This window comes from Elgaria multicarinata, chromosome 9 (genome assembly GCF_023053635.1).
Source record: "Elgaria multicarinata webbii isolate HBS135686 ecotype San Diego chromosome 9, rElgMul1.1.pri, whole genome shotgun sequence".
Taxonomy (NCBI): Eukaryota; Metazoa; Chordata; class Lepidosauria; order Squamata; family Anguidae; genus Elgaria; species Elgaria multicarinata.
The window spans coordinates 1,422,212-1,434,778 of record NC_086179.1 but is presented as its reverse complement, the minus strand read 5'-3'; the positions used below and the strand labels follow the sequence as shown (position 1 = coordinate 1,434,778).

The 12,567-nt window shown below is 54.5% G+C and overlaps 1 protein-coding gene across 1 annotated transcript in view; it reads left to right on the top strand.

The window, feature by feature from the left end:
* The window catches only part of SHANK3 (SH3 and multiple ankyrin repeat domains 3), a 391,738-nt gene that overhangs the window by 367,287 nt on the left and 11,884 nt on the right, over nucleotides 1-12,567 (top strand). Inside the window, exon 23 of the mRNA XM_063134473.1 lies at nucleotides 3,534-5,862. Coding sequence (XP_062990543.1) covers nucleotides 3,534-5,862 — 2,329 coding nt within the window. The remainder of the gene's footprint in view (nucleotides 1-3,533; nucleotides 5,863-12,567) is intronic.

Sequence of the window (12,567 nt, the reverse complement as noted above, 5' to 3'; positions counted from 1 at the left end):
GACATAGAATCACAGAATAGTAGAGTTGAAAAAGGCCTATAAAGCCATCAAGTCCAACCCCCTGCTCAATGCAGGAATCCACCTCAAAGCATACCTGACAGATGGCTGTCCAGCTGCCTCTTGAAGGCCTCTAGTGTGGGAGAGGCCACAACCTCCCAAGGTCATTGGTGCCATTATCATACTGCTCTAACAGTCAGTTCTCTACGAGAACAGAGAACGGGCACCTGCCAGACATGGTTTAAATAAAGTGCATCTTGCCATAGCACAAGAAATTGTAACAGAAGACTTGGGGAGGGGGTGGGGGAGTGGCAGAGAACATGGACTTTACTTGACACAAATCTGTTGGCATTAAAAGGAACTAATTGCTTCCTTGGCTAGAACCCTGCTATTTATTTATTGTGTTTTAAACCAGAGGTTGGGCAACACATGGAACAGCATCATGGTCAGGCATTGTAAATCACCCTGTATTTTCCAAGGGATTCCCATTGAGTTAATTACTGATAATGGGCCACAATCTGTCAATGACTCACTTCAGAGTTAAAGACTAACATTCCAGGCCGCTCCAGGAATCCAGTCAAATCACCCAGTAAATAGGCATTAAAGCATTTTGGGAACCCCAAGTAAAATATAAACAGATTCTTCCTTCCAGATCCAGGCATTCTTTGGCCTAGCGACCTTTCTCGTCCATCCCACTTTGCCTCTTTGCTTGCTGCGGTCTTCAGTGACAAAAGTACAGAATTGGCATAACTTGCTGGAATAGATGGTCTCCAATACAGACAGATTCTTCTTTCTCATCTCTGGCTGTGCCCACTGTAGCCAACCTCTAGGCCAGGCCTGTGGTCCAGTTTCATGTAGCCATAGCCAGATCTTTCAGAGGAGATTGCCAGGAAAGAAGGCATTCTCCTCCCTAATAATAACAAGGCACTTCTGATCACCTCAATAAATGTGTCTTTCTATGTCCTAAACTATAAATTGCTCTGCAACTTCTGTCCCCACCCCCACCCCACCGGACTCAAAAGCAGATTCTTTGACGTAAGGCGTGACCGTGTGTGCGCGTGTGCTTCCCAGAAAGAGTGGAGGTTGGCGGTTAACAACACTGCCTTGTCTTTCACACCAGCCACAGTCCTCTGAATTACAGGGTCTGATATACCCTGCTGATCCCATTCATTTGAAGGGTCCAGGTGGGGCTGCGTAGCATGCATAGCTAAGCATCGCATTGTGAGCTGGGGTGACCTTAGGTACACAGGGAGCTGATGTCTGCCAAGTTAGACTACTCTAGGTCAGTTTGCCTACTCCACTGGGGTTTCAGACAAGGGTCATTCCAAACCCTACTTGGAGATGCCAAAGATTGACACTGGGGTTTCCGACAAGCTTCATTCCAAACCCTATTGGAGATGCCAAAGATTGAACCTGAGACAGTCTGAATGCAAAAATGTCCTCCATTGCTGAGCTCCGACCACCCCCACACCCTGTTCCAAGGACATTTTGTACACTCCTGCCTGGGTTCTACAGCAGTAAGCAGGAAGAGGCAGCTGGACAACCATCTGTTAGGTATGCTTTAGGGTGGATTCCTGCATTGAGCAGGGGGTTGGACTCGATGGCCTTGTAGGCCCCTCCCAACTCTGCTATTCTATGAGTCTAAGTAGAGGAAGATGTATCACAGACAGGGTTGATCAGGGATTCATAGAATCATAGAATAGTAGAGTTGGATGGGGCCTATAAGGCCATCGAGTCCAACCCCCTGCTCAGTGCAGGAATCCACCCTAAAGCATACCTAACAAATGGTTGTCCAGCTGCCTCTTGAAGGCCTCTAGTGTGGGAGAGCCCACAACCTCCCTAGGTAACTGATTCCATTGTCGTACTGCTCTAACAGTCAGGAAGTTTTTCCTGATGTCCAGCCGGAATCTGGCTTCCTGTAACTTGAGCCCGTTATTCCATGTCCTGCACTCTGGGAGGATCGAGAAGAGATCCTGGCCCTCCTCTGTGTGACAAACTTTTAAGTATTTGAAGAGTGCTCTCATGTCTCCCCTCCATCTTCTCTTCTCCAGGCTAAACATGCCCAGTTCTTTCAGTCTCTCTTCATAGGGCTTTGTTTCCAGACCCCTGATCATCCTGGTTGCCCTCCTCTGAACCCGCTCCAGCTTGTCTGCGTCCTTCTTGAATTGTGGAGCTGAGGTGGGAGGCTGGGTGCCATACTGGGCATTTCCTGCTCTGCAGTACTGGGCAGTCCAAGCCTGGTGGGTTGGTGGAACGGCTGGGTGTGTGTGGGGTTTAGAAGGTGCACCTGTGACTCTTCTGAAGCTCTATGAATTCTGAACTTCTAATCCTCTTGACGTAACTTCCAGTATGGTGGTGGTTACATCTGAGTATATACAGGTAGGGTTGGGATACACACATCTCAGAGATAAAGACATGCCTTAACATGGCACCCAAAGGTGTGAGTTTGGGATTAATATACCTCGTGAATACACCTATGAAAAAGTGCAGCAACTGGGGGGTTGGCGGGGAGTTGGAGGGGTTGTTAGGAGAAGTGATCTGGTTGACTGTTGTGAGAAGGGACCCGGATGCCTGTGATCAATGGAGTCACATGTCAAATACCTGGATCCTGCCCAGTCCTTTGATGAAGCTTGGGCAGTGGGGTAATTCAAGCTCTGAGCCAAGTCCAGGTGCCCCTGATAAATCTGTTACTGTTGTGTCCAAACACAACTTAGAATACTGGGTACCGTTTTGTTCACCACACCTAAGAATAGATATTGCAGAGCTGGAAAAAGTGCAGAAAAGAGCAACCAAAATGATCGAGGGTCTGGAGCATCTCCCCTATGATGGAAGGTTACAACAGCTGGGATTGTTTAGCTTGGAAAAAAGGAGGCGTATAGATGCCCGCCGTGTTGATTTTGTGCTGTGTAAGAACAGAAGTGCCCTGCAGGATCAGACCGAGGGTCCAACTAGTCCAGCGCTCTGTTCACACAGTGGCCAACCAGCTGTCGACCAGGGACCCACAAAGCAGGACACAGTGCAACAGCACCCTCCCACCCATATTCCCCAGCAACTGGGGCACACAGGCTTACTGCCTTGGATACTGGACAAAGTATTCTCAGTTTCATTAGGTCCCCCCGCAAACTTCTAATAGTCATTCTCCCTCTCATGTGTGTGCCCGCAGCCCGCTCACACACACACACACACACACACTGAGCTCCCAGAGTGCTCCATAAAAAGCTTACTTTCTCAACCTGGCTACTCAAGCAGCATTCCCACGTTAGGGTGCTCAGCCTAAGTTCTTCTCTGTTCCCCTTGGGGCTACCATTGACCACCTTCCATTGCTGGCAACCAGAGGGAGAGGCCCCGTACAGGAGAGTTTGACCTCCCCTGGGGAGCGTTGGCCTGAGGTTTGGGACCTGGAGATGTGGGTGGGTGGCCAGTCGAACTGGGAGGACCCTTTAGCTTCCTTCCTGCCCCAGGAGTGTTTGTGTTTATGAACACCGTGGATTGTTTTGCTCAGCAACTCTGACATTTCCTGTTGTGCTGGTTTACAGGTGAAGATGAGAAATTTGCCGCTTCCTTAATGGATGGGAAATTTCCCCGGAGTACGTCAATGCAAGACACTGTCAGAGAAGGGCATGGCATCCCACCCCCACCTCAGACCGCTCCTCCCCCTCCCCCTTCCCCATATTATTTTGACACAGCCGCACCGCCCTCCTTCTCCCCCCCACCACCCCCGGGACGAGTCTACGACACGATACGGTCAAGCTTTAAGCCGGGCCTGGAGGCCAAACTCCACGGCCTGCCGCAGGTGATCAGCGCCGCGGAGATGTACGACCAGGCGAGGACCTCCATCCCATACCCCGAACGGCAGAAGCGCGCCCGCTCCATGATCATCCTGCAGGACTCCTCCCACATCCCCGTGGAGCCCACGGACATCCCCCGGCCCGGCCCCTCCGCCACCCCCCCTGAGAAGCTGAAGCGGAAAGGGCGCGCGGTGGACAACCCTTACGCCAACATGGGCCAGTTCAACGTCAGCCTCTTCCCTCCCAGCAAGCCGCAGAGGAAGAAGAGTCCGCTGGTGAAGCAGCTGCAGGTGGAGGACGCGCAGGAGCGCGCGGCCCTCTCCATCGCGGGGGGCTTCACGCGGGAGCCCTCCCCCACCCGGCGCGGCCACCGCCTGAGCGGGATGGAGTACCAGCCGCAGCACGTGGACACCGCCAGCCTCCCGTTCGCCACCGCCATCGCCGGGGTCATGAAGGACCGAGAGCGCCGCCTCGATGAAAAGCGGAAATCCACCGTCTTCCTCTCCGTGGGGGCCATTGAAGGGAGCCCCCCCACCATAGAGATGCCATCGCTGCAGCAGTCGCGGTCCATCGATGAGCGGCTGCTGGGGAGCCGGGACGTGCTCCTGCCTTCGCCCGTCTCCGCTTTAAAGCCATTGATAAGCAGCTCCTCCTCCGCCGCCTCCTCCTCCACGTTCATCCACCCCCTCACAGGGAAGCCCCTGGACCCCAACTCACCCCTGGCGCTGGCGCTGGCCGCACGGGAGCGGGCCCTTTCCACCCAGGTCCCCTCCCGAGTGCCCACCCCCATCCATAGCCCAGACTCGGACCGCGCGGCCCCCCTGTTCGTGGACATCCAAACCAAAGAGCAAGAGCGAGGGGAGCTGGAGGGCCTGGTGTCGCCCGCGTATTCCCCTGGGGCCAAGGTGCTGACGCCGGGCGCGCTGACCCCTACGCAGAGCCACTGGGGGGGGCCGGCGGCTGTGAGGAAAGAGGGCGAGGCACGGGCCGAAACGCCCGGGAGAGAGGAGAAGAAAGCGGAAGAGAAGAAGGCGATGATCATCAGCATAGTGGACACGTCGCAGCAGAAGACGGCCGGCCTCATCATGGTGCACGCGACCAGCAATGGCCAAGAGCTGGGGCTGGGGCTGGAGATGCAGGAGGAGAAGTCGCCCGTCCCCGAGGCCGGTCCGGAGCCAGCGGAGGGGTCCATGGCAGAGGCTCAGCCCAGCCCCATGGGGAAGGCGCCGGTCAGCCCAGCCTCTGACAAGACCCTGGGACAAGGCAGCTCGGAAGAGGAAGTGGAGCCGTACACGGTCACCCTGCCGCCTGCTCAGCTGTCTTCAAGCGATGAGGAGACCCGGGAGGAGCTGGCCAAGATCGGCCTGGTGCCTCCCCCAGATGAGTTTGCGAACGGGGTCCTGGTCACCACTCCTGGCACACCTATCAGCCAACTGGCTACTCCAGCAGTGGCCACGCCATCTATACCAGCGGCAGCAGTAGCACCTTCTACCACTGGTGGAACACCCTCAGGGAAGCCCTCTGATGCCCCCACAGCCCCAGAGTCTGCTGCAGACTCAGGAGTGGAAGAGGTGGACACCAGGAGTTCCAGTGACCATCACCTGGAGACCACAAGCACCATCTCCACGGTCTCCAGCATGTCCACCTTGTCCTCGGAGAGCGGGGAGCCCACTGACACGTACACTTCCTTTGCGGACGGACAAACTTTTATACTCGAGAAGCCGCCAGTGCCTCCAAAGCCAAAACTCAAGTCCCAGCTCAGCAAGGGGCCGGTTACTTTCAGGGACCCACTTTTGAAGCAGTCTTCGGACAGCGAGCTCCTCTCCCAGCAACACGCGGCCATTCTGGCTTCCGCCAGCGTTGGCCGGCCACGCTACCTCTTTCAGCGAAGGTCCAAGCTGTGGGGGGACCCCCTGGACAGCAGGCCGATCCATGGGGCTGAGGATGACAAACCAACTGTGATCAGCGAGCTGAGTTCCCGGCTGCAGCAGCTGAACAAGGACACACGCTCCTTGGGGGAGGAGCCCGCCGGGAGTGTGCTAGACCCTGGGAAGAAGTCTCCGGTGGTTGCAGCACGGTAAGGCTTAGGGCAGCGGCGCCGAGGCCGGGCAGAAGAGCTGCCTTCTCTGCTCTGGCCGGCAAGGGACGCTCAGCGCCTTGGGATGGGCCGGGGGCCGAGCGGGAAGTCTCAGAGGATCTTCTCAGAGAGTGTGTGGGAGGCTCGGGGGGAACCTTGGCCACTCCTCCTCCTTCCCCTACTAGCACATTCCTCGTCTCCCTTCACCTTCTTCCCCAACCCCGAAGGGTCTATCCAGACGAGCACTCTTCTTCCACATTTCATTTCGCTTTTTCCTTCACTGCTCCGACACTATGGTCCTCGGTGTCTTTCCAGCGCACGTGCACTTCTGGCCTTCCGGTAAAATAACTTTCAGTTTGCACAGCTGCACCCTGGTAAAAGGGAGAGCGAAATTTGACACTGGCTCACAAAGCGACTGGTTTAGCTCCTGCTGAAAGAAACGTCGTGAACGTGCCGAGTTCCCCAGGGAAGGGTCCACACTTCGCACGGCAGTTGTGTTTGGCACATGTCACTAGACGGTTGTGCTTTCCTCTGCCCTTGCAGCAGAAGCATTAGACGTGTGCACGGCCAAAGCGTGGCCTTAGACTCCTTTGGACACAGTTTGAGGAGCCACCGGCTTTTTGAGGGCACCTCACGTGTGGAGCTGCTCTCTGAATGAGAGCGCCGTGAGGGAGCCATGCGCAATGCTTCGACCACGAAGGAGGAGGAAGGGTGGGTGGCTGAGGCAGGGCGAAGAGGAAGGGGCGGCCGAGACAAAGTGGGGGGGGATTTGTGCTTTTATGGGAGACGAGCTCATGCATCAGAACTAAGAATAAAAGAAGCGAAGGAAGAAAAGGCAATGGGTTGGCCAGGCACTAGGCCCCAGTAGCAGACTAGGCCGAAACTGCTGGTCTGGACAGGCCCTTTAATGACCCTCTTTGCTGTTTCCTGTTCCTCCCTTCACGTCTCTAATCTCTTGTCTTCCGTACTCTTCTGCTGGGACTTCATTAGAACAGCTTGCTTTGGGGATGGGGGCGGGGGGCAGGCTGCCTCTTTGCTACAAGTTGTGGGGGGGGGCATGTTCCCTCCTCCCTCCTGGAGATGCTTGCTGTTGCATTCAAGTCCGGGGCATCTGCCCTCAGCCCGATAATGTAGCCCCATCACCCCACGGCAAAGGGGGAGTGAGCTGAGCCTGCCCACGTGGGTTTGAAGGAATGCTGAGGTCCGGCCCCACTCCTCTTCGCCACCCCATCAGGTTCTACTTCTAGGAGCAGCCCCCTGCCTCTCCCCACCCCGGAAGCTCACCACCACCCCGCACACAACACGCTGACGCTCCTCCACCTGGCAGGCCTCCTCCGACGCTCCCACCCTGGCGAGGTCCGCTTACAGCCAACGGTGCGTGTCTCTCCCACCCTCCTAGCTGCGTTGCTTTGCGTTTCGGGTTGCTCTGGCTTAGCTAGACATGTCCTGTACCCGCTCATTTCCTTCTCCTAAGGCTAAAGCCTTGAGTTCAAAGTAGAAATAAAGAAATGATGCTGAATTTGCACCGTTGCACCTGTGCATTTGTATGCATTGGATCTGGTGCGCCTGGGATTGTGAGGGATGTGGGGCTGTTCAAGGCCAGAAGTAGCCCTCACACGTCCCGAAACTGAAAGAGAGAGACAGCTTAAAAACTTGGGAAGGAAAAGGCGTGTCGTCATGACGGAGGAACATGCAAGGGGAGGGGGGGACATTGCAAGGCTTCTGCCATGATCAATTACAGTTGGATCTGTTCCGCTTTTGTGAGGCGTAAGAACTCTCCTGCGGGTGCGTGGGGGGGATGCAGACCTGCTCCCACGAGTTGACCCACCTCCTCTCCCTCTGACCTCTCAGAGATGTGGGAAGCAGCCAGCCCCTAAACATGCTTCTCTCTGCAGATTTCCTCCATAGAATCTTTTCCTATATATTCGGCTCTGGTGTCTCTCGGTCATCGTCCAGCCTGACCAAGGAGCAAGACAGGGCAAGCTAAAGTGGCCGGATTCTCCAGGCTGGCCCTTTGCCAGCCCTTCTGGGCTGTAGTGGGACAAACGCCTTTGGGTCCCCTCTCAGCTTGCTTTTTTCCAAGTTAGAGAGCCTCGACGTTTCCGGTCTTTTTCTTCTTCAGTGGCACCGTCGGTTTGAAGGCCCTTTTCTATAAGAACAGCCTCTTTTCCCAGCCTCTTCCCTAACCGTTCTCCTGCTAGCCAAAGCTGCCTGTCCTGGATAATCACCGTTGCTTAAGGCCCACCAGGTTATAGGTGAAGTTAAGGATTTTATTTTATTTTTTGTGCCACGGTGCATCGCTTCGGATTATCTTGACTTCCATTTGCTGTTACCCACATACCAATTTTGGAGCTTTACAAAGTGGGGTTTTACTATCCTGAATAAGTTGGGCGGCGCCTGCAGACCTGCCTTCGCTCACTATTCCCCCTCCCCTTCCAGAGAAGACACGAGGAAGGCAAACAGCCCCAATCCCCAAACAGAAGCGTTGCTGGTTTGGTCAGTTATGGAAATGTCTTCTGCAAACTGCACGCGTCCGGCTCTATAGCCCGTTAGCAGCAGTAGAAGTAGTAGTGAGAGCAGTAGTATAGAAATGATGCTTCTATTGATCCCTAGTGCCTCAAAGCCTGCCGTGAGTTTACAATCTTACCTGTCCTGTGCCAGTTTCCCAGCTTCCTTTGAGGCGGCCCTTCCTGTGACCTGCTTTGGCCACCTCTCATGCAGCACCAACTTCCCTGTGACTTAAGCTGCTCTCCAACCCCAGGAGCTCGAAATGACAAGGGGCCACCGTGCCATTATGGGCTACCATTTTCCTTTGATGGCCATATCGCAAGGGAGCCTTCAGGCAAGGTGGAAGTGACCTTGGGAGGCAGGATCCAGCAAGCCCACCAGTGAGGCAGTGCCGAGGCGAAGGGGCCCGGCTGCTCCCTGATCCCGCTGAAGCCAGGGTCCAACCCAAATCTGTCTCAACCGATGTTGATTTCACAATTTTCTCTCTCTAACCAACAATAGAGTGCTCTAGATGTATAATCTGAAGTCAATTTCTAAATGCAAAAAGAAAAATATACCTATATATTGGAAAACACACAATTGCTTTGTATTCCTACAGATCTGAGAAAGAAATTGAAGAGAAAAAAGCCTTTTAGGCATTTAGCTCCTAGGGTAAAGCTTCCTCTTTCTATATAAACTCATCAATTAATTCTGTTTCCGTCAAAAAGTGTTCTGGTGTGAGCTTCTGGCTACTGCAGTTAACAACCCCCCATTTCCTTGTAGGCTTTGTTGCTGCTGCTGCCATCTCCTGCAATGTACCCAAACTCATGCACTCGACAGACCAGCAGTTCTGTTCCAAAAGCTGGGCGCATTTCAGACAAAGGCTGGGCACGCTGCCCTCGCCTGGGGCCGCAGAACCATTTCTGACATCAGTAGCTGCACCGTGGAAGTGGCAGAGCGGCCTTCTTTGGCATGGCAACTGGAGGTGTGAATACTCTGCGCATGGCGGTGAGGATGAGGATGGCGATGCTTGCCATTGCCCCTTCACCAAGAGCCCGGAAGTGCGAGTCTAATTCTGAGCAATTGCGGGGAATACCCTGGAGTATTCACAAGACCGATTTCCATTCCAGAAGAACGGCTGTGGGTGGCATCACTTTGCCATCACCACCACCACCACCCCAGGCAACGTTTTTTCCAAGTGGGACTGAGAGAAACTTCTGGAGCCCTGAAGAGCAGCTGCCAGTCAGTGTAGACAACACAGGGCTAGTTGGCCCTAGTACATGAACCGGTAGCCTGTCTGGGTATAAAACAGCCTTCCTCAACCTGGGGCGCTCCAGATGTGTTGGACTGCATCTCCCAGAATGCCCCAGCCAGTAGTCCAACACATCTGGAGCGCCCCAGGTTGAGGAAGGCTGGTATAAAACAACTCTCTATATTCCCATGAAATCAAAATTGAAATCAGATCCAATCATACCTGCATCCTGACCTCCTCTGCTCCTGGTGTTTTATGAACAGACAGCAGCCTTATCTGGGCCAGCCAGAAGCGGGGTGGGGGAGGGGACACAACCCTTGGTGGAGTGCTTAGCTGGGAACACCTGCAAGGCCAGAAATGTTTTTATTTATTTAGTACTATCCCACTTTTTAAACTACTTGTTCACAGCATCTCATTGGTGTAGCAGAAGAAGGATGGGCAGCTTTCAGGGCAGAGGAGTGGTCCTTTGAGGGGCACAGACTGTGCTCCTGCCGCCCTTTTCGTGTGAGGAGAAAGCCCAAGGCATCCATTTCATAAAGAAAACTGCCAGAGGTATTTCAGCAGAGACTGGATGAACCTCCATCAGGGCCGGCATAGAGCAGGTTGTAGGACCAGATCAGGGCAGGCAGCCTTTTGGGGGCCGTGGGCATGTCTGGCAATTTGAGAAACTCTTCTGGCCATCACTGCAAAATGACTGCCATGGAATGCATGATGGCTGAGTTGTTTCCCCACACTAAGTCCCACCCGCCCCCAAAGCTGCTCCTGGCCCTGACTTTGTCCCACTGCAAGGCTGCTAGCAGCTTCAGCGGGCACAGTGTAGGTCAGGGAGGTGGGGTGGGGGGGGAGAGGGGGTTGGAAGACCTTCCCTGTGAGGCGCCATTGCTACAGACCGAGCTTCCTCAGCTGCTCTTAAGGACAAATCAGAGCCGCAGGAGATCCAGCTGCCGATCCCCCACATCTCGTGGGGTTTGGCCTCCGGGGAGCGGGAGAGGGCTCCAGTTGCCAGAGGCCGGCCAGAGGGGCGGGGAAAGGGGTCTCCCTCTGCCTGGCAGAGGTGGCCTGAGAGGCTGAGCAGGGAGCCCCTGCCCTGCTCCTTCTTGGAGGCGTTCTCCTCGAGCCCAAAGGATTGTCCTGGCCTCAGCCTCTCTTCGCCAGGAGCCAAAGGGATCCCTGGAGAAGAGTTGGAACCCTCTGGGGCTGGGGGGCTGCCATTGCATACGTGGCCAGATGGGAGAATGAGGCCCTTCGTAAGGTCTGGTGCCTGGTGCCCTTTTGGTGTTTTGCTGAACGCCATCTTCTCTCTCCTTGCCACTTCCCACCCTGGCCACAGAGCTTGCCTGCTGGCACACTCTGCGGCAAGAAGGCCTTTGCGAAACATCTCCTGTTCCCAGAGGGCTTCTCCGGTACCTTGTTCCAGTACCAGCAAGGCTGATGCTGAACATCCTTGCCCACCTGCCTGGGGCAATTCAGAGTCACAGCAAAGCATGAAGGCTGCCAAGGGACGAGGAAGAGAAAAGGTGCCACAAGTGGGCAGTTGGTTGTTGTAGGGTGACTTTCTACAGAGCAGGGAACGCATCTGGGACGCACTAACGTACCTCCAACAGATCAGATGCAGAAGAGGTCCTAATCCAAGAGCAATCAACGGATGGGCAGAGCTCAGTTCCATGGGGAGGGTGGTGGGTCTTCTTGATTCTCAGTGCGAGTGGACACAGCCTACAAGGATACAGGGGCATTGTGGGTAACCAGCCACAGCATGCATGTGTAACTGACCAAACTTTGACCGCTTCACTTCATCCCCTCGCTAACCTCTTACTAATCCCGGCTTACATGCCCCGTTGTTCCGTCCACCGAGTGGGGAGGCGAGCACTGGGCCATGGCCTTTGGCTCCTGCATGTTCATGGAGGGCGGTGGCATGGGGCGAAGGGGGGGGGAGTGTTCCCTAGGAGTGTGTCTTTCACCTATGTTGTGCCCCTGAGAGATGGTTTTAAATTCGGAAGCAGTCCGGAACAAAGCCTGGCAGTTTTCCTTCAGTGCTGATTCCGGTACTGACAGAGGCCAGAAAGCAAAAACATCCTTTCCGGTAGGCGCTGCTTGAGTTTGGGGGGATGTTGAGGATTTCCTGACAGGGCTCCAGCCCTCTTAGCCTGGCCTTGTTACAAAGTCTCTTCAGAACAAGTCATGTCTAAGTTTTGGAGCTCTTGCAGTGGTTTTCTGAAGCCATCAAGTGAGTCCAACTGCCTGCAAAAATTAAGAGGGCCTTGTCCATGTGACTTCTCTGGGGCTCAGTCATGATCAGCATCCTCAGTTCAATGGAGCATCCCTGGAAAACATCTTTTTTTTTTCATGTACACATGGGATGGCCTCAAAAAGTCACCATGAAGCTGGGTTTCTTGTCCACATGTGCTCCCCTTGCCGCTTTGATAGTTAAAGCTGAAGTCTCCAATGCAGAACAGGAGACCGGCTGGCTCTCAGGGCTCCCTCAGGACATGGGATGGGTTAGGGCTGGTGAGTCTTGGGATGGAGATGTGCCTCCACACTTGGAGACGTTCATTGTTACTGACCCCAAGATCCAGATTGGGGCCCAAGTCCTTCATCCTCGCTGGCATTCTGTGAGCTGGGACAGGAGAAAGTAGTTCAGCTGTTCCTAGTAGCCAACGAGAGATGGTTTCTGGTTCTTAAAATGAGAAGATGAGCTTGGTGGTGTGAGTGGAGGCTGAGCCTCCAGGAGAAGACCGTCTAGTGACAAGGAGGCATGAGGTAGCAAGGGGTACATAAGCTGAGCGATTTTCCCATCTTGCCCCAAAGGCAGGACAACAAGGTGTGGGCATAGAGGTGATTCTGTGAAACCATTGCAAGTCATAGACTTGGCCCTATGCCCCAGAGGCTCATTGGTGACCCATTAGTATGAACCGTGGCCACCTGGCCACATACAATGAAGTCCACTGCCCCCGTTTCCTCAGTTGGCC